This window comes from Chlorocebus sabaeus, chromosome 20, assembly GCF_047675955.1.
Source record: "Chlorocebus sabaeus isolate Y175 chromosome 20, mChlSab1.0.hap1, whole genome shotgun sequence".
In the NCBI taxonomy this organism is placed as follows: Eukaryota; Metazoa; Chordata; class Mammalia; order Primates; family Cercopithecidae; genus Chlorocebus; species Chlorocebus sabaeus.
The window spans coordinates 88,071,508-88,095,967 of record NC_132923.1 but is presented as its reverse complement, the minus strand read 5'-3'; the positions used below and the strand labels follow the sequence as shown (position 1 = coordinate 88,095,967).

General features: G+C 44.4%; 1 protein-coding gene across 8 annotated transcripts in view; it reads right to left on the bottom strand.

Annotated features, from left to right (window-relative positions):
- LOC103224854 (AGBL carboxypeptidase 4) overlaps nt 1–24,460 on the bottom strand; it is a 1,478,618-nt gene that overhangs the window by 185,873 nt on the left and 1,268,285 nt on the right. For 4 of the 8 annotated variants that reach the window (XM_073007312.1, XM_073007313.1, XM_007978828.3 and 1 more), the window contains 2 exons: nt 22,723–22,936; nt 14,429–14,605 (listed from right to left, as the gene is read on the bottom strand). The exons of the other annotated variants lie outside the window; for them this stretch is intronic. In XM_073007312.1, the coding sequence (XP_072863413.1) occupies nt 14,448–14,605; nt 22,723–22,936 (372 nt within the window). In that variant the 3' untranslated portion in view covers nt 14,429–14,447. Of the gene's footprint in view, nt 1–14,428; nt 14,606–22,722; nt 22,937–24,460 lie in introns of those variants that run through there. 8 annotated transcript variants of the gene reach the window in all.

Genomic DNA, 24,460 nt, shown 5'->3' with positions numbered 1-24,460 from the left:
GCACTTAGCCTTCCCTGGAACGGTCTGCAGAGCCTGGATCATGTGGACATTTGAGGAAGCCAGAGCATCAACTACAGCTTGACCAATTCAAGGCTCTAAGGAGGACCCTAAGGAAGAGGCTAGGTGCAGAGCTGCTCCCTCTCTGCTCGGCCAGTAGCACTTAGTCTTAGTATCAGGGCCTGCCTGCTATTCCCTCTCATCTGGGATAATGTTTCCTGGAATCTTTCAACTGAATAGCCCTTTTCATTTTACTAAGTTTACTTACATCCCTTCGACCACTGGATCTGCAACATAACACTGTGCAATAGATATCTTCATTCTTCCCATTTTACAGCTGAGGAAACTGAGGCTTAAGGACACCAAATGCCCCTACCCAAGGCTTGTTCATAATGGAAGTACGACTCATGTGTATTTATTCTGAATTTAAATCTTGTGCTCATCCCATTACTATAACATGATCTTTGGGGAAAGAAGGTCAAAAGCTGGATGTGTTGGCATGAATCATCAGTGGGGATGGACAGACCCCGGGGGGCCCTCACTTGATAGGCCATCATCTGTCTTACTTTGAGAGACAAGCCTGCCAATTGCATTTCTAGGGCTCAGTGGGGGCCCCCAAACATGAGAACTACATTTGGATGTTGTTTTCAAACAAAGTAACTCATGTTTAGCCAAGGATTCCTATCAGAACAAGTAATTCTCCAGGGCCCCTCCACAGTGTCCCCCAGTGAGGACAAATCTCCAGTCCCCCCCAGTCAGTGATATCACTGTCCACGCACTCAGCCAAGCCAGAAACTGGGGAGTCATCACTGGGTCTTCCTCTCCTCACCTTCTACCTCTAATCAGCAAACCATGCTGGTTTTACCCCAAATATACAATTCCACTTTCATCTGCCCCACACACCCCTTCAATCTCTTGGCCCGTCTTTGCTCCAGCCTTTCACATTTCTTGCCAGGACCATTAAGCCCCTTCCTTTCTGTTCTTCCTAACTCCAGTCTCACCTCTTCCTATTCATCAACTATAATTCCACCAGAGTGGTCCTTCTGAAACACCAATCTGACCATGTCGTTTCCTGGCTCAACACTCTTCAATGACTCCTTGTTGCCACCTCAAAGTGAAGTCCACTTCCTTAGCCAGCCTATGAGGCCTGTGTGCCCTAGCAGGTCCTGCCCCTGACCACCTGTGCAGGTCCTCTAGCAGGCCCTGCTTGGACCCCATGCTTCAGACCCTACACTGAAGCTCTCGTATTGCTGAAGAGACACTGATATTTTTCAGTCGCTCATTCACAATTCAACTTTTCAGCGCCTATGATATGCTAGACACTTTTCTAGGCATTGCTCTTAGGAAACTTACAGTTTAGCTGAAGATGGGATGAGACAATATTCAGATAAACACAACAGGATGAGAGGAAAATAAAGCAAATAAAGCAGAGGTAAAGGATGAAAGAGTACCCTGAGATGGGGTGTGTGCTGGTTCAGACAATGTGGACAAGGACAACCTTTCTGAAGAGGAAGATGTGAACAAAGAACTGAAGGACGTAGGGGTAGCCTGAGGATTGCTGCAGGGAGAGGACTTGACGAGCACAGACCTTGCCTCATACTGCTCCCTCTGCCTGTAACGCCACCCCATACCCCTCCTCAGACCCAGCCCTCACCTAAGAATCAGCATAGCAGTTGCCTCCCCTGGGACACTCAAGGAGAACCACCCAGTCCTTCTTGATGTCCCTGAGTGCCCCACATGGCTTCAATCCAGCCCTGTAACACCCATCCCTTCAATCATTCATTCATTCATTTCTTGAACAAAAACTGCTCGACTAGTTCTAGGTGCCAGGCCCTGTGCTATGCCTTGGGATGCATCTGTCACTTCCCCCTGCCCTATGCCCATGAGTTCCTGGGAGGCAAGAGGGACTTTCTCTGCTCTCCCTCATTATCCTGGTGCTAGTGCAGCACCTAGCCCAGAATGGCTTCAGGTGAGTATTTGCTCAGTGAATAAACATTTGAGATCATTTTATTGAAATACTTCAGAGTAAATTTGGAGACAGGCACTCCTCTACTCAAGAGTAATTTAATAACCACAAATGCCTTTAACACAGTGGGGAGGGAAAAAATGTGTGTTTCCTTTATTGCTGCTGTTAAAATAAATGGCATTTTAAATAAATATAGCATATAGAATGTGGCCACATGATGAAATAAATAAATATCTGGTGAAATTATGCATTGCAAAGCAGACTTTTCTGGTCTTTTGGTTATTAAATTTAATCACTTTTGAGCTGTGCCTCTACTCTTTTTTCCTAGAGGCAGGTATGCTTTTGATTAAAATGTGGGCCCCAGAGCACTTTCACAGGGGAAGGCTGAGCTACATCCCTTGAGGAACTGCAGTGGAGAAAGCCAACAGGATAACAGGGCCAAGGCAACAGCCATGATTTGCTTCTTACTTGATGGACATGTTTATCCCCAGATAGAGTGCACAGCAGTCACGGGGCATATGGAAATCTTGCAATTAAAGCAAACTCTAATTAGAGACTACATATTTAAAATACAAAGGAAGCTTGGAGTGGCAGCCACTCTGGTTGGCTCTGAAACGTGATTATCCTACTTCAGTCCCTGTGCTGACTGGATTACAAGGAGGGAAACGCGTCATGTTGCCACACACGGTTTCTTGCTGTTGAGGAGGGGGAGATCTCTGACTTCAACAGACTTGGATTTGAATCCTGGCTCTGCCCATTATTACCCCACTGGCCTCAGCATCCACATCTTCATAATGGGAATGGTGACAACTATATCATAGGGCCAAAGAAAGATCAAGTAAAGTCTTTGTGGGGACTCAGTTCAGGGAGTTTATTGACCAGTTAGGTGACTTACGTTGCATTTGCCCCTGCCCCCATCTAGCTCAAGAGTGTGCCTTGCCTAGGAGCCACAGGGGAGAGACTGGGAGGGATGAATTTTTATTACATCATTCATCGTGCCCTTGGGGCTGAAGGAACGGGCTTCTTCTCAACCTTTGTAAGTACCTGAGCAATCAATTTTATGTGTCCACAAGGGGTGGGAACCTGGGATAAGCTATGTCTCCTTAATTCAAACAGTCCTCAGGAGCAAGGTGGTGGGTCAGTCCCAGGTCAGTGGAAGGGCTGGGGCGAAGGTACTGATAGCAACTCTTGTCAGCTCTGGGGTTCTGGCCTACAGCTGGCATTTCCTGAGCTTGGGCAGGGGTCAAGAGACGAATTTGGAACTGTCCCTGCCTTCAAGAAAAAGTCACAGTCTAGTCAGGAAGACAGGTAAGAAGGGGCACAGAAGTGCGTAGCACCAACTCATATTCCTATCATATTTTACAGTTCAAAAAGTGCCTTTGACTGATCCCTCATTTAATCCTTTCAAGAGCCTGTGAGGGAATAGTAACCCCCTTCTGACTCTCTGCTTCAGGCCAGGTCTGTCTGTCAGCTACACAGAAGAGCAGGCGCAGACAGTGCAGTGCCGTGCCCCATCCCCACAAACCCGGCACCCTCCCAGGGCGAATACATCAGTACCTTTTTGCTTTTTGCCTTTTTCTCTTCTGGTCTCTTTTTGGTTTATTTGTCTTAAACACTTAAAACATTACTGAAGCCTCTTTTGCACCTTTCCCACACCACTCCTGATAAGTACTGTTCCAAAGTTGGCATGTGTCCTTCCTGCCTGAGTGTTTATACTCTGATTATGCATGTATATGTCTATAAACAATCCATAATAGGGTTTGCACATTTAAAATTTTACATACATAATCACAGACTCTGTTTCACTCTGCCACTTGCTTTCTTACTATACATTATGATTTTCAGATGTATTTATGCTGATACATACTCCTGTAGTTCATTTTTTTGTTTGCTGTATGACATTTCACTCTATGATTAAAGTCAATGTGTGTGTGTGCGCGTGTGTGTGTGCACGCGCGTGTGTGTGTGCGCGTGTGTGTGCGCGTGTGTGTGTGTGCGCGCACATATGTGTGTGCGTGCGTGCAAGCAGGTAATTATCCATTGGTGGGCATTGACTTCCACTTTTCTACTTTTTCTACCATCCCGCATTGCTTTACATGGGAAGGAGGATTCAAGGTGAATCTTGAAATGGCTAGAATCCAACCAGGGGAAGAGAAACACTTCTCTTTGCCATATAGCACAGGGCCTGGCACCCAGCTGGCTCTCAGGCATTGCTGATTACTAGAGGCATTGAGGCTTTGATGAAAAGAAGAGTGGACCTGGTCTCAGAAGGATTTGCATTTGAATCTTGACCTTCTCCCTTGTTAGCTGTGTGACACTGGACAAATAATCTAACCTCTCTGGGCTACGGTATCTTCATCAGAAGAAATATAGACTATAATGCCAAGTCCCAAATACTCTTGTTATGATTAAATGTACGAATTATTTGCTGTAGCTTCTGACATACAGGAGTTCAACAAGACTAACTGAATAATTTCCTGATTCTAGGCTGGGGAAACAGTGTGGGGAAAGCATCGGCGTGCTCCTTTTGGCTGCCCTTCTCACTCAAAATGAATGAGGGAATGAAAGAAAAAGAGGAATAAAACAAGGCACCTTATAAACATAATTTAAAACCTAGAAGAGTGAAACTTACCTCCAAATCTGGCCATAGTTCCATTCCATCTGTGGTTTTGATTGGCCAACACTGGAAATCCCAGTAGGGTCTACTTGGCACTGGACTGGGCTCTTTGGAGGGCAGCCCCACCCTGCAAAGCCTCCACCTGCCCTCCTGGGCCCTGTGGAGGGCAGCAACAGGCTGGGCTACACAGTGTTAAATCCCTTCCTCTCCAAGAGATTGAAGCCAACGAGGCTTTCTGCTTAAATAACCAATAAACACCTCCCAAATCTCCTTAGCTCAGAAAAGTGCACGAATCAGCAAAATGAAAATAATTTAAAGACCCACTGGAAAAAAGAACTCCAGATTCTTTTCTTCCACCAGCAATGACAGCCTCTCAGTAGTGGCTGTCATTCTTCATATCCAGGGCCAGGTGCTTCCCACTAGTTTTGGAAAAGACTGTAACAGAGGCTGGAATCTGCTCCCTGATGGGAGGGAGAGGTGGGGGCAGGGGAAGAAGGAAGACTGTAAAAATCTACCTTCCCACCTGGAGTGCTCTGAGGTTTCCTAACCCTGACTCGAGTCATGGATGCTGTCAGTATAATATGTGTGTAAAGTATAATATGTGTGTAAAGTATAATATGTGTGTAAAGGTCCCTACTCCACACCACTTGTGGAGGTTGTGGAGTAGGGACCTTTACACACATATTATACTTGAGCCTGTATAACTGAGGCTCATAGGAAGGAAGTGACCAGCCCAAAGGCTCCCATAGGTGGAGTGTGACGTCCCTAACTAAGTGCTCATGATCCCTGCTTCTATCACTCTGGCGGGAGGGCAGTACCTGTTAGTGAGCTCCGACTACATACCTGCTGTGGGATGGGCACTTTAGCAACAGCCTTAAATGTTGACATTGTTATTCTTGTACTGAAGGTAATACATCAGCTCCTTGTTGCTAATAAATCTCAGGACTCAGAAGCTTGTATGACTTAGCCAAGGTCATGTTCCTGAAACCCATACTCTTACTCCACATCCCATGCTGTTCCCACGGTATCAGGGAGGTGGCTCAGGAAAGACCTGACAGAGACATGTCCAACCCTGAAATGTACCCTCTTCCCCTAAACACATTTGATCTCCCCTCTGGACATAGGGTGGATGCTGTGTCTGACAAACCTCCTTGGGCTGAATGGTTCTAGGGTCCAGGAGCTGCATGAAGGAGGTACTGCTCTAGACATGGCTGTCCTGGGCACTCCACATCTGCACCATTGCATTGTGGTGCTCATAGTCAGGTTCCCACCTGGCAGTACCAGCACTTAAGGAGGAAGAGGGGTGAGCATCTACCCTCATCATCTCTCACCTGTTATTCCCCCAATAGCCTTCTCAACTCCTTCCTCTCCCTCCAAACCATTCACCATTCTGATGCCAGCATCATTTTTCTAAGGCACAAAGCCCCACCCTTCAGTGTGTCCATGGTCTTCAGAGTCTAGCAGCTCAGCCTGGAACCAAGGCCCTCCATGACCTGGCCTCTACCCACCTCTCCAGCCTTATCTCCCACCACCAGCTTCACTTTCATACCTTGAAACATCTGAACTCATCCTACCCTCTTCCACCTCTTGCCCATAGCTCACAATAATTATAAACATTTATGTAGTGCTTACTATGTGCTAGGTATAGTTACAAGTGCATTTTTAGATATTGACTTAATGCTTACAGAAACGTGAAGCCTTCCATTTTATGGAAGAGGAAACTGAGTCCCAAACCAAATAAGTAACTTGCCTGAGGTCACAGAGTTGGTAAGTGGTGAAGCCCATAGTCACATTCTGACAGTGAGAGGTCAGAGTTCTCAAACTTAACTACAGCCAAATCCTTTCCTTCTTTCTTGACTTGGTGATGGCCTATCAAACCCATGAGAACAAGAGAAGAAGGCCTCATGACCCCCTCATGGAGGGCTCCCTTGATCCCTCAAGGCCTTATACCCCTAGGCAGAAATAACTTTTTTGGTGTTTATTTCCCATAGTGTTTCCTCACCAGGAACCAGGCTTCTAGGGAGAGGTCCATGCCATCCGTACTGGCTCTGTACTGGGCCTGGGGACTCAGAGATCAACACAGGGTGGTCCCCACCTTAAAGGGCTTAGTCCACGGAGAAAGATAGACACACAATGACGGGACAGCTTGATGAGGCTCTACCAGAGGTCACAAGAGGTGCCACAGACCAGGGGGAGGGGTTCCAACTCAGGCTGGAGATGGAGCACAAAAGATCTCCTGGAAGGAGGAGAAGAAGCAGCAGGTTACAGAGTAGAGGAGGCAGGAGAAGCCTCAGATAGAAAAAATAGCTTATGATAATGTTGAGAGATCTAAGGTAGGATCTAGCATGATCATTAAGATGCCAGACACTGGAGTCACACAGGTTTAGATGCCAGTTCTGGCTCCTCCAGGTCATAGCTGTGCCATCTTGGGCAAATTACTTAACCTCATTAAATCAGTTTCCTCATTTGTGAAATGCAGATGGTAACAGTACCTGCTTCACAGGGTTGTGTGAGAATTAAAAGGTGAACAGTGCTACCTCATAGTAAACGTTCAATAAATATTAGTTAATTAAAAAATATCACCATAACTATATCTCTTGCACCTAGCACAGAGTAGGGGTTCAGCAAACATGTATAGAGATGAATTACACAGTCCTGCCTGCAGTTCACTGACAGCCTTGTGAGGAAGAGGAAGCTAAATTAATATTACAATACAATCCTCTGAGTGTTACGGTACAGGGAAGACTGGGGCTGGGAATGAAGGATGGAGGAAGACTTGGAAAACTAGAGAGGGGAGAGAGTCCTTTAGGAATAGATGGTAACAGGCTCTTAGAGGAAATGATATTTGATTTGAGCCTTCAGGCCCAGAGAGGATAATTTTGTTTTTGTTTTTGTTTTTTTTTCTCCCATGGTTAATGATCTAAAAGAGTGACAAGAATAAGTTAGACCCCCAGACTGAGCAGGGCCAAGCAGCTGAAGGTAGAGAGGCAGAGGAGCGGGGGGAAAGTGTAAAGCTTGAGGGTGCTCCACAAGGGCAGGACAGTGTGGATAGTGCAAGGCCATTTGTAACTGGGCTGACGTATGGCTGATTCCAGAAAATTATTTAAATTGAGTCACTCTTTTCCCAGAGGTGGGAATAGGGTAAGGTTTATGTGAGGTGGAACTGGGGTATAGTGTAAGAGACCTCCACAGTACCGTGATCACTGCAATTCAGACCCTAAAGTCTCCAGAAATGATCTCAGCATGGAAACCTCATTTCTGCTGAGTGCTGGCCATAGCTACAGGTGGCCATGAATGAGAAATGCTGAGGAATCAATGGCAGGGAACCAAGGACAATGATGCAGGGAACGCCACCTTGGCATTTGTTCCCTGTGTGGCTTCTCTGACAGCTGCTGCAACAAGGTCGATGGGGTCCAGTGTGACTGTTGGCAATATGGGCTCACTAAGGATTTCTGGGTAAACTTTAGGTGCCTATTCAAGGGGTGAGGAGGGTCCCTGGCCCAGACTCCTCACAGAACAATCAGTGTGGGGGTGACCCAGGCCCTGGATATTTATTACCTTCCTCTCCCCATTTCAGCACTGCCCAGATCAAGAACCCCTGTGGTCTGACACTAGGCAGCGGCCAAGGCCTAGGCTGCCTGAGCTCACCAGGGACAGAGCTGTCTTCCCAGCACTGGGACTGAGCCATGATGACCCCAGGGTTTGCTTCTGCTCCATTGCTCTCCCTCCATCTGTAGGGTCCTTCACTGTTATCCAGGCCTGGATTGGGCCCCAGTTTCCTAACAGGTCTTTGACTTTTGTCATTTACTCATTCAATAACTTTTTAATGAGTGTGCACTATATGCCAGGTTCTCGGAATGCAGCAGTGAACAAAACAGAAACCAACAGACTAAAGTGGATGGTGAATGGAATTATGATACAGTTTGTGAATTATTCAGATCAGGCACATAAGAAGAACAGAGAGAAATTATTCAGATAAGAGGAACAGAGACAAAGAAAAGTGACAACTTGGCCTAAGTACTGGTCAATACATCTGGTTATTGTTTGTTTATTTGGAGTGGGTGGGTGGGCATTGGTGAATAGGAAGGGATTGGGGGGTCTTTTGTATTTTAAACACAACTTGTAAAGAAGATCTCGACCAGCTGAAATGTTGGGCTGAAACCAATAAGATGAAATGGAACAGGGATGAATTCAAAGTCCTATATTTCATTTAAGAAATATACTTGAAAATTTTACACAGTTAAAGGGTGGGGAGGACTAAAGAGCTGTTAGGATAAAAAAGGAGAGGAAAAAAAGAACAAAAAGATTTCACATTTACTGAAGGCTGGAACTGGGGTCGAGTGGGGACTGTAGGTGTGGCTGTAGTCAGGACCTACTGACTGTAGGTCAGTATGATTACCCAACAACTGCACAATGAACAGGGGGACTGGGGTTGGGAGACTTTAAGAAACTTGTTCAATTTCCTCTAATCTAATAAATAGTGAACGCAGGGTTTGAATTCAATGTCAGTCTCTCTGGCTCCAAAATTGATGCTCTTTCCCTTATAAAACAGTAAACGAAAGGGACAAGTATCGTGTTAGCCAAAAAGAGAGAAGAGGGGACTGGTAACATTTCCTTCACCACATACTGTCAATATTACCTTACTGAGCCTTATTGGCTCAATATGAGACAATTCTTTTGCTAAAGATGCTAATTCAAAGTCCAAGAGTAAGAGGTGACATCTTGCTGATCGAACTCTTCCTGGAGCACCAGGTCCAGTCCTGAGTCTCATCTACAGGGGCGGATCCATAAAAGAGCAACCAGGATGGTCAGAGTTCTCAGGATTAGGGAACTAAGAGATACCGAATGCCTAGAATGCTTTGTTCACTTTATCTTACTTAACTCTTGACATAATCCTGTGAGATAGATATTACTATTCCCGTTGTCAAAATGGGAAAACTGAAGCTCAGAGAGGTTAAGAATTTGTTCAAGGTCACACACCACTAAGTGGAAGAAATTGGATTTGAACACATGGCTGTCTAAATCCACACTCCCCACTCTTTCGCATGTAGCCTTCCACACACGAGAAATGGTGAAGCAGAATTTGAGCTATTTACTAGTTGGTGAGGAGAAATGACAGTCACCTTCAACTCTACAAAGGGCTGTGAGTGGAAATATTGTGTGGCTTGAAAGAGAAGAATTTGAATGACTTTGAAAGTCTCAGGGAGGTAGATTTTTAGCTCAATGGAATAATATTTTACTGATGGCAATAACTGGATGGACTCTTGGGTAGGAATATGAATTCTTTGTGCTTGGAGGTATTCAAGCATGGTCTGGAATGATATTTGCTTACAATGGGGAGGAGATTTGGGTGGAAAATCTCAAAGTTCATCTTTGATCCTTAGGTTCTATGAGCCTATGAAGCTGCCTGGCAGAAAGGGATCAATCACTTCAAAAGAAGTGAAAATATCTATTGGTTTGTCTATTTGCAGACCTATAGGCAAAAATTATATGCCCAAGTTAACACATTGGTCCATGAGAAAACTAAACACAGAAAATGAAATGGATTCTGCTGAAGTTACTTATAGGTTTTAAAGAAGTTTTCCTTTTCTACAAAGAAGTAGCCAAACTCTGGAAAGATATGCAGTCTTGACTATAATAAAATAAAACATAACAAGGTGCTGCTATTTTTCACCTATTAAGTGGGCAAAATAATTTAAAAAGTGGTCATACCCATTATATGTATCAAGAGTGATAAAATGTCATTCCTTTTGACCCAGGTACAACCACTCTTAAGAAAACGAGGGAAAATATAAAGAGAAAACATTGTGAAACAGAAAAATCTTCATCTAGGTTTATTTATAAAGAGTCTAAAAATCCAAGGAAGTTGTAAATGGGCCCTTGGGTGGCAGTGAGTAGGGGCTGAGGTAGGTGAGGGGAGCTGGAAGCCGAGGAGTGAGCTAGTCAGCATGCGTCGGGGAGACCCCCCATGTACGGAGAACTATGGGATAAGCAGGTGCCCAGAGAGCCAAAGGTGGGTATGAAAGCCTAGGTCACTGCGTACGGGGTCAGCAGGTTAGGAGGAGCACACGTCAGTGAGGAATGAACAGGTGTAGTGAGAGAAGAGAGGAGAGGAAGCCCAACATTTACTCTGACAGCCATTTAGCCCCTCTCTTGCTGGTGCACATTACTTACACTCTCATTACTCCTAATAACCCTATAACTAGACCTTATTTCCTCCATTTTGCAGATGAAGAAGCTGGTGTTAAGAAAGACGAAGTAACTTGCCTCGTCTGTTTTTAAGTGCTAGAGTTGGGAACTAAAGTCGCATGCATCTGCCTCCTAACTCTAGCTCACTTTGCCCGTGTGTGTGATGAAAAGTGTGCAGCCAGGCCCTTCACAAACCCCTGATCTGTGGGTTAGGGCTTGGGCAGCTGACCAGGTGGCTTACTCAATTGCAGCTTTATGTCGGTCCACTTTGTGGATGTTAGAACTGATAGTTATGAACTTTATGGAGCAATGGTGAAACATGTTAAATGCGAAGGGAAGGATACAAAGCTGACTATGTGCTATAATCACAGGTATGGAAAATACATATTTTCACCCTTGAAAAAAGACTACATGAGATACATCCGAGTGCTTTCAGCAGTGCAGTTTTGAGGGTATTTCCTATTTTTGGCAATAATTTCCATAAAGTAGTTTTTCACTATAATTACAAAAAAAATCGCAAGTTAGAAATGCCTGCAGGAAGCATCCAAGTACCTAAAAGTCACCAATATACTTTCCTAAGCAAGGAAATAAAGCCAAACCCCATCTTTCTGTTTCATCTGGTGTCAGAAAACTTGTTGCCGGGGCTTCTGAAGACAGCGCCAAACCTCATTGATTTAGGTCCTGCCAATTCAGTATTGACAGTCCTCTCCTACACAACTCACTGGCCTGGCACAAGAATCCAAGGAATCTAAGTGTACAAGCGAGGGAAAAATCATTTGAGCCTAGACAGAAAATCACCTTCTGCATTGTGTCCAGCTGGACAGCATTTGGTGGCCATGAAGAGGAATTCTAAACAGGTGTTACGGCAGTCTCAGTTACTTAAGAAGATATCTACTCTCAATTTCAAGTATCCTCAGGCATATTAGAAAGACCATCAGTTTGTTGGCTCCCCATCCATTTTTTTTTTTTTTTTTTTTAACATAGGCAACACTCTTATTCCTTCATTTTAATGAAGGTCTTCTAATGACTTTAACTGGTATTTTTCAAAAGTGACATCTGTGTTAAAATACACGTTCCCAGCCTCATCCCAGACCTACCCAATCAGGCTCTCCAAGCCAAAGCACAGGAAATATGTATTTTAAGCACCTCAGCCAATTCTTAAGATTGGGCAAGTTTGGGAAACACTCTACCAAACAAAATCAATTTGAGTTTTTATATGTATTTGAATGTAATAAAACTGTTAATGTTTATAAGCAGTACTATCATTCCTAGTCCCTCCAAATGGCCTGAATTAATAAGACTGATTTCCATTGACTAATACTTAGGTTGGGTTTCCCCTAAACATATCCTGAGACTATGTGACTAGACTCACAGCCTAGACCATAATTTACCACTCATCTTTCAGGAAAGAGGTAAAAGGGCAGGTTTTTCACAGACCTGAGTTCTGATCCAGGTCCACTGCTGACAGCTCCAGGACCTTGAGCAAGAAATTACTTAACCTTTTTTGAGCCCATTTCTTCATTTGTATGGGTGTGAGAATGATGATCTTGCCCTCATATTACAATAACAAGGCACCAGGTACACAACAGAGGCCAAACCGTCTCAGCCTAATTAGCGTGTGAAGCCTCCTGATTACATCAGAATTGGCTCTTACAAGCATGATTCCTTGTTGCATCTACTTCTGATTTCATTCTGCCTTCTATGCTAAGGATAATAATGAACATCTGCAAGGGTCTTTGTGATTTACAGAGCACTTTTTTCAGATATTATCTAGATTACTCTCCACAACAACCCTGAATTAGGGATCATTCTCTCCACACCAGAAGAAACGAGGCCCAGAGGTCAAGTGACCTGCTTGGAAGTGGCAAAGCCAGGATTTAAACCCAGATCCCATAATCTTTAACTGCCCTGTTCTCTTGAATATATGCATCAAACATTACACAAAGCACTTTCACATATATCATAGCATTTTTATTATAGTTATTTCCACAACTATTCCCCCACGAACCTAAAAGCACTTGTAAAGCAGGTACCATACTTTATCAGTCTTTAAGCAGAAATGCAGAGCCTCTGAGTGGGTGTTAGTATCTTTGTTATGCACGGAGAGAAAAGGGGATGAGCTCAACAAGGATGCAAAGTTTGTTTTCCAGCCTCTCACGCGCTCCACACAACTCATGCCCCAGCTTCCCCATGCCCTTAAATGAACATATCAAGGATTTATTGAACATCTATCTACTAAGTGTCAGGAACTTTACTTACCCTGTGAAATGATTTAACATACTATGTTAAACACTTAGAAAAGTCTTGGCACATATTAACGATCTGTTATTATTATTATTATTAAGTTACCCACACGGCCTATGAGGTAGGCATTATTTTCCTCCTCATTACTGATAAGAACTCTGAGAATAAGTTTAGTTAACTGAAAGTCAATTAAAATAAAAGTTCTCAAAGTGGCAGCCACCTCTCCTACTTCCTCCAGTGACCCTGAGCTTTTGGTTACAGACTACCAATTAATGGATTAACCATTAGAGAAACCAGAGGCCACTTTTCTAACCAACGATAACAGCCAATAATCAGAAATGAGTAACAGTTGCTAACATTTATTGAACACTTACGTTATCTCTAATCCTTGTAGCACCTCTGAAAGGTAGGTATTACTCCTTTTCGTGAAATAGAAAATGGAAACTCAGAGAGGACAGGTTAAGCCCAAAGCAGGCAGGGGAGCCAGGCTTGGAATCTAGACACATCGGCCCAAAGCCCTTGCCCTTTCTAATACGCCATGCATACTTCACAGGCATTACAGAAAGCAAAGTGCAAATCAACAGGAAGTTCTAATGTGGTTTGCCAGAATGTGTGCCAGGCACCTTAGAGACTCAGTAACTGAATAAAGAATGAGAAAAAAATTATGTAACTTGAAAGAACATTTGAGACACAAGATAGGATGAAAGAACTGATACCAGGTAACAGTGCCCCTAGTTCCTGAATGTAACCCTATACTCATCTAGCATTATCACCCTGTCTTCACCCCTTTACAAAGATTGATTCAAATTATCAGGGAAGTTGAATCTCAGATCACCTCGAGTGAGAAAGGTGACTGGTCCAAGATCTGGCCTTTGAAGTCAGAGAAAGATATCTGCTTTTGAGACAGACCTTCAAATCTATAGAAAGCAACCATATCTCTTAGGAATTTTCTCTCCTTCAGCCGCGATATTCCTCCCCTGAAAGGAAGGGCATGCCAGGTGGCACAACACACTGGTCACCTCCACTGTATATGTAATATACTAAAGAAATGAGGATAAAGACTATCTACATTCAAAGAATTAATGAAACTTTATTATAGAACAAAATAGAGGAACAGAGAAGTCCTTGGATGGTAAAAATATCCATTCAAATCCCAGTCAAGTGACAGGCAACTCAGGCAACCTTATCCCCCTCCAAGAACAGTATTTCCCCCATTCCCAGAAGGACACCAGTGCCAGGCTGCTCCTGAGTCTCAGCAAAGCCATCTGTCTTCTTTGGAGTGTCCACACTCAGAACAAGCCGCCGACCCCAGAACCCGGTGGATTCGTGCCCACACACCACCATGCATGGTGGGGTCTGATTTGGACGGCACCATCGCTCGCAAATCACATGCCACACAAGGAAAACACAAAAGCTTTATGAAAAATCCAAAGTTTATTGCAAATTGTATTTTGCTTCCCTTCGTTCTTCATTTTTACAGGATTTATTGATATCCATGATTTTTTCACAGATGTACTTGTTGACTTTGGAGAGTCTCTGTGCAATTTCAGTTTCATCCACAGTTTCTTGTGCTATTCTGTCATACAAACACTCTAGACAGGGAGAAGAAACAAGGCCAAGGATTAATGGTGAATTCGAGTAAAAACCTTTTAAGGAGGGTAAAAGAAAATGTGCCTCTCAACATACATCCCAAATACCAGTTCATGTATCTGGCATAGCTATATTTTAAAATTTGCATCATAGCATGTACTTAGAAAAGAGGAGCTATACACTGTAAATGTACACTTTAAAAGTAATAATGAAGCGCCACGTGCCCACCTCTCGGTGGGGCAGGATACTATCGGTTCCTCCCAAGCACCTGGAGGCCCCTCCCTAATTCTTTCCTCTCCACCGGAGATAACCATTCTCCTGAACTTTTGCTTTTTTTTTTTTCTTTTAGTGTTAACACATGTATATATCCTAAAATAATATATGGTTCACTTTCCATTTTCAATCTTTTTATAAATGTGCGCACTCTATGTATCATCCTGACTTGCTTTTTTTTTTACTCAAATGTTACAGTTTTGAGGTTTACTCATGAAAAATGTAGTTGTAGGTCATTTTCACTGATGAGTAGTGTTCTATTGTATGGCTCTGTCACAGTTTGTTTATCCATTGTATCATCCATGGATACTTGGTTTTGCAATTAAAAACACCCTGCCACACACCTCTGGGGAATACATGCAAGAAATTCTCCAGTATCAGCCTAGGCGTGGACTTGCTGAATGTTAAGAGGTGTGCATATGCAACTTTATTAGGTGATGCCTGCTAAATTGTTTTCCAAAGTGATTGTGCTGACTGGCACTCCTAGCAACAGTGTATGCAAGTAGTACTGGTTGCCCCATTTTAATAGTACTTGACATTGTCACATTATTAAGGTTCTGACAACCTGGTAGGTGTGAAGTAGTGTCTCACTGCTGTGATTACTAATGAGGCTCAGTATGGCCACTCTCTTACTGAGTCCACCGTTTGCTGTGATAAAGCAAAAAGCCAGCTCCAGACAAGGTCTGGCTGGAGCCTGATTTCAACTGACTGCCTAGCCTGGGGACCTGGTGCAAATCATTGCCCTAGATTCCTCACCTCATAAGTAAGGATAACAAACTACAGAGCATTTTTTTTTTTAATGCTGCCATGAGGCATGTGGGATAAACATGTTGCCTTTTTCAAGTTGTAAAGAATACTACACCTGTATGGGGTTGTTCTGAGTATTTTATGTATTTACAACTATTAATTCCTAGGGCCTAACACAGTGTTTGGCACAGGGGCAAGCTTAAATAAATATATGTGAAACGACTGAAGAAATGCTTTTCCAGGGAAACCTAAGGGAATACAAATATTGTGGACAGAAGAGGACTAGGGTGTGGGTGGTGAATGTACCATGGGAGTGTGTAATAATGGGCAAACCCCCTGGGGACTCTTTGAGCCTGACTTTTCTCAACTAAACAGAATGGCAATCCAACCTTGAGGAATTGCTATGGAGAACAAGCAAAATCTTGTCATTAGCAAACCAGCTCAGAACAGGTAATTGTCTCAGAGATGCAGAATGTCAACACTAGAAGGGATCGTGATGACTAACTTGTGCTAACCTCTCCACTAACATATGAGAAGCCCGAGCCCTGGAGAAAGGGAGTAGGTATAGGGCAGAATCCACTGCTACCTCCCCATACGCTGAGCCCTTCCCTGGGCACAGAGCCAGCCAGTCTGCCTCCTGTTGCCATCCATGCTGTAGGTGCACCTCCCATAAGCGTTCTTTTTCTGAGGCACCCTTTTCTTTCCACCGAGAAGGGTTTTGCACAGAGAAGCCTTTAAAAGCTTTTAATTGACCTCTACCCGTCACTTCCTGACTACTCCCAAGCCTGACTAATCCTCACTTCATCTTGTCTTTCATCTCAGTCCTTTCCGTAAGGACTGAGAGACAAGAAGGTAGGAGGCTCTGTCTCTCCAGTCCCACCTCTGCTATATTCATCATCCTTTTCAACCTATTCCACCTGTCAGTCACTTTGCTCATCTCTGCTTAAGTCCTTACCCTTCACCTGCCTAAGCTCTACTCATTCTTCCAGATTCAGCCTTCTTGAAACCTGGTATCAGACTGAATTAGGAGACCCCATTCTACCTAGAACTCTGTGCTCCCACACCTGTCTGGGTTTTTCTGTCAAAGCATGAATCACAATCTAATAAAACTGTAACCACATTGTCCCCCCCAACAGACTGGGACACTCAGGCAGTCCCTCTGTACCCCTAGGCCAGGAGAAAACAAACACCCAGAGCGACTTTGTTGGAACCTGAACCAAATGAGGGAGACAAACTGTGGTGAGAACTGCTTATAAGTTGAGATATTCATATCTGATTCTAACCCTAGATGCTGTGCAACCTCTAGGGGGAACTTCTCTGGGTCTGTTTCACTATCTACAAAAGTAGCATGTCAAACCAGAGAATCTAAGAAGATTCCCCTAGCTTGAAGTCTCTAATTGTCTGCAAGGTAATAATGGCAGGTAAAGTGGCAAAAGAGACAGAAGGAGAAGGCACGAGAGTGGGCGTGGTGGCCCTTGGAGCCCCTAGCACTAATCAGGGAAGAGGGAGAAGGAGAAAGGTGCAAATGGAAGAAGGCTTTCGTAGGAGCCCCCATAGAATTTCAATCATTCTCATTTCCTGTGGGTAACAGCACTGAACGAACAGCTTCTCAGGTTGATTAAAAGGCTTTCGTTAGACTCCAGATATTAATCACCTGCAGTTGCTGGGAATGTCTCCCTCTGCGAGGGAGCATTTGAGATTATTGCTTAATTAACAAGGTTTATAACAGTGCTAATGTGTCCTATTAAAAAAGTTATAAAAATTAACCAGAACGCAATGCTGAGGCTCATTTAGAAAACTCAGACACTCCACAAAAGGTCATTTGACCTTAATAGGTTTAACTATCATTCTGGAGCTTGTCATTAGAGCAAGACTCTGCTTCAGTTCTCCTGCTTTTATCTTTCCAAAGCAGCATCAATGTTTGCCCTATCCCTCTGCTATCAGGTAAGGAATTATTTTAAAATCAAGGAAAAGAAGAAATCCTCACCAACTCTGTGAGCATAAAGGTTTTTCTATTTTTTATATGGCAAATGTGACTACATGTGATAAAATCAGACAAAATAAATACAAACAATCTCAATCCAGCAGACAGCTTGCATGGGAAGAACCAGCCAAATGCAATCTGGAATAGCTCAAATAATTAGGCTAAAGACAGTGGTTATATCATGGGATAGGAGACAGACGTCAAACCTGCCTGTCTAGTTTAAAAAAAAAAAATCAACATTATATTTCAGTAATACAAGAAACCTCTGGCGACAGTAGGTAGCCTGAAAACCCAGTTCAGCTTGGCTGTCTCTAATAAGACGTATGGCCTTGGGCAAGTCAATTTTCTTCTCATTCATGTACATAGCAAGCATTTATAGGCAATAAGGGTTAGACAAGGTCCCTAGGAGGCAAAGATACAGTAAGAGAACTGGGTGCTCTGAGATGAATGACAGAAGCATCGACCCACCCTAAAAGGTCAGAGATGATTTCCTGAAGGAAGGCTCACCTAAGCAGATCTGGATGGTAAGCAGCAGTTAGCCAGGCAAGGCAGCACAGATGGAAGGTAGGTAGTGTAACCTGTGTTCCAGGCATCCGGAAAAGTATCTGCAAATTCCCCAAGGTGACGGGGAACAAGGCTTGCTCAGGGAATACGGCAGTTCACCATGGTAATAACTTAGAGTGCAGGGGGAATACTGCTGAAAAATAATACTGGAGATTCAGCCAGGAACCAGATTACAAAGGTGCTTTTCTGGCATGTTAAGAAGCTTACTCTTTAATAATGAACATTCTGAACAGGCTGTGACTGGGTGGTGGTCAAGGGATATCTGGTTTCTGAAGATTGCTCTGGTTACATAATGGAGAGAGGAGTCTGGAAGCTGCCAGAGTAATGGAGGGGAGAAATGAGTGTGGGCTATGAGAAGGGCAGTAACTATGGAGAGATACAGATGGTTCTCTCCATATTTGGAAAAAGGAGAGACACTTTAAAATGGCTTAGAAAATGGGGGAGTGGATCAGCAGTGGTTTAAGAGAGATTTGGGGCCAAACAGATGGGTAGTGAGGGATGTGGAGGAGTCAAGGATGAGGCCTGGGTGCCTGGCTGGTGGTACTACTCACCAAGACAGGGAACACAGAAGAGGCGAAGGCTTCACAGAGGAGGAGAGGAAGAAAGAAAGAGAAGTGAGCAGTGCAGTTTTGCCAATGCCATGTGGACATCTGTGAAGAGATAACCAGTGGGCACTTTGATACATAGATCAAGAAATCAGAAGTGTGAATTGAGTCAAATACACATTTGGGAGTCATCATCCATTGAATCAACAAATATTTATTGAGCGCTTACTATAGGCTAGCCCTGAACAAGATGCTGATAAAGTTTAATTCTAATGGAAGTGGGAGAAGAAAGAAAATTATCAAGTAAAAAAAGTAAATAGGAATGCTATGCAGAGACTTAAAGCACGTAATGTGACAGACAGCAATGGAGAGGCTACTTTAGGCTGAGTGGCTGGGGAGGCCTCTCTCAGTGACAGGGAGGGAGGGCAAGCAGATCAGGAGCAAGCGAGTAGGAACAGAAAGGACCTGGAGGAAGGCCTCTAGTGCTGCAGCACGGTGGCAAATGGGAAGTGTGGTACAAGATGAGGTCAGAGGCGTCCCAAAGGCAGATCACTAGGCCCAAAGGCAGATTATCTGTAACAGATGAGGAGTACGGATTTCAACCCAGAGCCAAGGGCACGTGAAGGCAATGGGAACAATAAGAAGTGAAGAGAGAAGCTGAGGAATGCTTGGTAGGACTAGAGAGAAGGTGGCTGGACACAGGAGAGGGCCTATCAAGGAGACTGAGAAACCAGAGAGGTGGGAAGAAATCCCCAGTGTGCAGAACAGGTTTCTCAGTGAAGGAGGAATGGTCGTGTCAAACAGTGCCAGTGAGAGTGTGAGAAACCCACAAGGATTTAGTGATGAGGAAGTCACTAGGGACCTTGGTGAAAACACATTAAGCAGAAGGCTGGGAGGGGAAGGCAAATGGCAAGGGCATTAACAGGGAACACAGACAGCGGGTGTAGCCAGTCTTTCCAGGAGCCTGGATGTGAAAGAAGGGAGATATGACAGCAGCTGGGTGACAGAGTGCCCTTCAAGGAGGATTTCTTTGCTTTTGTAAGAAATGAGTGATCAAATATATTTATACAATGCTGGGAAGGAAACAGTAGAGCAGGAACATAACTGAAGAACAAGGTACTTAGGAACGCAGGTGGATTAAAATCCAGAGCCCAGATGGAGAGAATTACCAGCCCCAAATAAGGAACTCTTTTGGGACAGGAGACAGGAAAATGGAGGACATAGTTAATCTGTAGGTGTGATGCTTCAAAACTGTGGAAATTCCTTTACTTTCCTCTGTGAAAGAAGAGACAAGGCCTATCTCTTTGATAGATGTGAACTATCGTATTTGGAAAAAGTAAAAAATTTTTAAAAACGCTTGGAAAATGAGGCAGTAGATCAGGGAAGAAAACTCAGACAACTTGGCAGATGATGCTGAGTCCTAGCTGGGGTTGAAGCTAATGGCCCAAGCCACATGGCTGAGATGTTTTCTTCTACACTGCTGCACTGCTACAATCCTAGGCTGCCCTGACTATCTTAAGAGGCAAGATAGTTTCAGCTTAGTTTTCAGCTAAGAAATCCGAAACGTATAGAGAAAGTGATTTACAAGAAATCACACCAAATTTGGTCAGGGGATCAGCTTGTGGGTCTCAGTGTTTCTTCTGTTCAACCTTCATTTACTGAGTGCCTACTATGTGCCAGACACTATGTTTGGCAATGAGGCCACAGAGATGAATCAGACACAGTCCCCAGATCCCTGAGGGAGACACACAGCAGATGATTTTATGCAAACTAATAATGGCAGGAACAGGCAGTTATCTGAAGGCACCCAGGACCTCCTGAGTCACGTTCCAACAAGCATAGCAGAATTAGAGGTCAGTCACCTATCAGGCAGGGCAGAGCAGGGCTGCACCCCCAGGATGGCCTTTTTCTCAGGGTGACCTCCGAAATCAGGCTTTACCATTTCAGACAGCAGCCAGATGAAAGGTTACCTCTGATTATCCAAAAATAAGCGGCTGCCTAAATCAATTAATCCAGAGCCAGCCAGGCAAGGCAGGCAGCTACGTTACAGCAGAACAAGCCCCAGACCAGAGTCGGTGGGTGTGTGTTTGAATCTAGGCTCTGAAACCTTACAGCTTTTACCTCAGGCTGGTTGCTTACCCTATGTCCTGCCACCTTGAACTCCAAAATACACCCTAAACCTGGGCCTATTTCTCCACCTCCACTGCTGTGCCCTTAGTCTATGGCAGCAGCATCTCCCACCGAGAGCAGTGCACCAGCTTTGTAACTCATCTCTCCTGTGGTCACTCCGTGACTGGAAGACCTCCACTGCCCTTCTACTCTAGCAAATCCAAGCTGCTTACTGTGGCCTTCCCAGCCCTACGAGACAGGCTCTCTCCCACCTCCCTGAGCTCACTCTCTCTTCTGCATCTCAGCCACATGGGGCTTCTTCACACCGGGAGCACGCCGGCCTTCATACCTGCTGCTTATTCTGCCTGATTTGCCACCCTTCAGATCATTACAAAGATGCTTCTTCCACATCCAGATTGCAGCCCAAATGTCACCTCCTTAAACAAACCTTCTCCAACTACCCCAGTGAATGTAGCCCTCTCTGTCCTATACACATCATATGAGCAAGCTCACAGTACCTGAAATTATCGAGCTTGTTCCTAGACGTATTTGTTGTCTGCCCCCAGAGTCTGCTGAAAACACATGTGCTGACTGACTGAGTCTTACTTTCTTTATGAAAACATGGCAGAGCTGGACACTGGTCAGTGGTTAGGAGCACAGATTCTGAAGACAGCCTGCTGGCTCGGGTTCCTGGCTTTCCTGCCACTAGCTGTATAACCTGGTCAAGTTACTTAACATTTCCGTGTCTCAGTTTCCTTGTCTGTAAAACAGGAATTATAATAGTAGCCAACAGTAGGGTTGTTATGAGGATAATGAGTTAACATATATAAAAGTGTTTTTTAAAAGAGAACCATTTAACAAAAACCCCCAAATCCTGAAACACAGTAAGTGCCTAAAATAATTAGCAACTACTGTATTCTCCTTGCTCCCTCTACATCATTGTTTGTCTCTATAGTTTGTGTTTTCTGTAGAGTAACTAGCTGTTTTTGTGTTTATCTTCCCTGTGAGACTATGAACTCCTTGCAGATGGAGGCTGTGTCTTATCCCTCTTTGTGTCCTCAATACCCAGTAGAGGGCCTGGCAAAGAATGGATGGATGGAGAGAGGGTGGGAGAGAGGGAGGAAAGCAAAAACAGAGAGGACAAAGAAGAGAGGAGGAAGGAGAGAAAGTAGAGGAGGAAGGAGGAAAGGAAGGAAGGAAAAAGGAGGAAGGAAGGAAGGAAAAAAGGAAAGGAAAGAAGGAAAAGAGGAAAGGGAGGGAGGAAGAGAAAATTCCAGAGTCCAGGATACAGCCCTATCTTTAGGGAGACAAATGACTCCCTGTCTCTTTGCCTGCCCTCCAACCTGTCCCAAATACCAGAAAGGAAGCTGAATGTAGTGACTACCAGCTGGTCTTCATCTCACTAACTGCTCCAGGCACAATGCTAGAACCACCAAGAACTGCGTCCCCTAGCCTTGACCTTTCCTGCTCTGGGTACATAGCAGCATTCCCTTCCCATCTCCATGCCTTTGTTCAAGATGCTTCTGCCTCCAGAAGTGCAATATCTCACCATACATATCTGTGTCTCCTTGTCTGCTGTATCCTTCAAGGCTCAGTTCAGTGACCCCGGTCCCCAGGAATTCTTCCCTGATTTTCCAGCTAAGGGTATTCTCCCAACCTGAGAACTCCTTTAGCACGCCATCTGTCCCTTTCTCATGCTAATTCCTTGTGGCATATAATCATACTTGTGTCCACAGCTCATCTGCCCTGGTAAATGTGAGCTCCTCTGGGACATCTGCTTGGTGTCCCCGGGCTCAGCCCAGCGTCTGGCATGCAGAGGCTTCATAAGTCATCATTGAATTGAATTGTGCCTAACACATTCTTGACAGAGTCATTGTGTTTCCACTCAGTGACCTACCTCTGACGATGCTTAGTTTGTGAGGCGAGAGGGGTGGTTTAGGGACTGCATCTTTCTTTTTTTTTGTGGCGACTCCTGTGACGCTTCTGTTTTTCAGAACATCTGTTCCCCAAATCATAACTGCCAAGTTCTTCGTGTACTTGGAATCTCCTTGGGTTACTTGTAGCTGGTGCCATTTCTCCTCATCAACCCAAATCCCGCTTCCCAGATGGACCTGAGAGGAATAAGAACACCAGCACCTGTTTAGTCCGACAGGAGGGCAGTGGGAGGCTTCTCTTGTCCTTTAAAAAGCATTGCTGCACAACTGTAAGAGATTCATGTCATAAATACAAAATTAACTCTCTTTAAGGGTAATCAGAATAGCTATCATCAACTGAATTCCTATAGTGTGCCAGGCCTTATTCTAGTGCTTTATATTTGCTATCTCAAATCTTCATGGCAATTGTGCATAGAAGGCATTATAACACCATTTTCCTTTCAGATGGAAACACCAGGTTCAGAAAGGTGGGGTGACTTGCTGAACATCATTCAACTAGTAAGTGGCAGAGTTGAGATTCTACACTATACTTAGGTTATCGCGAGGCTGCTCGGAGCCTGACCAAATCACAGGACACCCATGTGTAACTTCTTTCTGTGTTACACTATGGAAAGTTCCACCTTCCTTTAATGTGAGCATTCTGGGACATAAACCTTCCTAGCATGGTGGTTCTCAACCTTGGCTGCACACAGCGGTCACCTAGGGAGCTGTAAAAATCACCAGTGCCAGCCGGCTGCCGTGGCTCACACCTGTAATCCCAGCACTTTGGGAGGTCGAGGTGGGCGGATCACGAGGTCAGGAGATTGGGACCATTCTGGCTAACATGGTAAAACTCTTGTCTCTACTAAAAATACAAAAACTTAGCCAGGCGTGGTGGCACGCACCTGTAGTCCCAGCTGTTTGGGAGGCTGAGGCAAGAGAATCACTTGAACCTGGGAGGAAGAGGTTGCAGTGAGCTGAGATATGCGCCACTGCACTCCAGCCTGGGAGAGAGTGAGACTCCGTCTCAAAAAAAAAAAAGAAAAAAGAAAAATCACCAGTTCCTGGGTCCCACTCCTAGAGAGTCTGATTTATTTGGGCTGGGTGTGGCCTAAATAATTCCAATGTACGGCTAAGTGTGAAAACCTCTGCCAGCTCAAGTAAGGAGAGCAGCTGCCCTGCCAACTGGAGTAGGGCTGTGCCAGTCCTTTCCCACCTCTGAGCTTCATTTCCCTACCTATGAAGTGGTAGAGCTGGATTTCATCTCAAAGTTCCTCCTGGCTCAAAACACCTATGATTTTAAACACAACCACAAGGTACCCAGTTTGATTCCGACGGCACAAAGAACAAAACACAGTCTTATGCTCCCTACGAGTTTCAGTGCAGAGCCAATAAGACACAGAATGTTCCAGCAATAAGCTACAAGATTTTCATTTGTTCTCCCTTCCTGCACCTTTAGTAAATCTAAAAAAAAAAAAATTAGTATAAAATTTAGATCTCACAAGTCATTTACTAACATTCATCATTAAAAAAACAGTGTTCGCTTTGACATTGCCATTTACGTTGTGCTTCTGCTGTGTCTGTGAAGGGAGGAAATGGCCTCTGTCGGGACACTGGGCGGCAGCTGCTAACGAGCTAAACTTTCTAAGGGGCATGAGAAGGATCTGCCAAAGGTCCTTGTTTTCAGAAAGGCCTGCAGGTTGCCAATATCACACGGTCAGA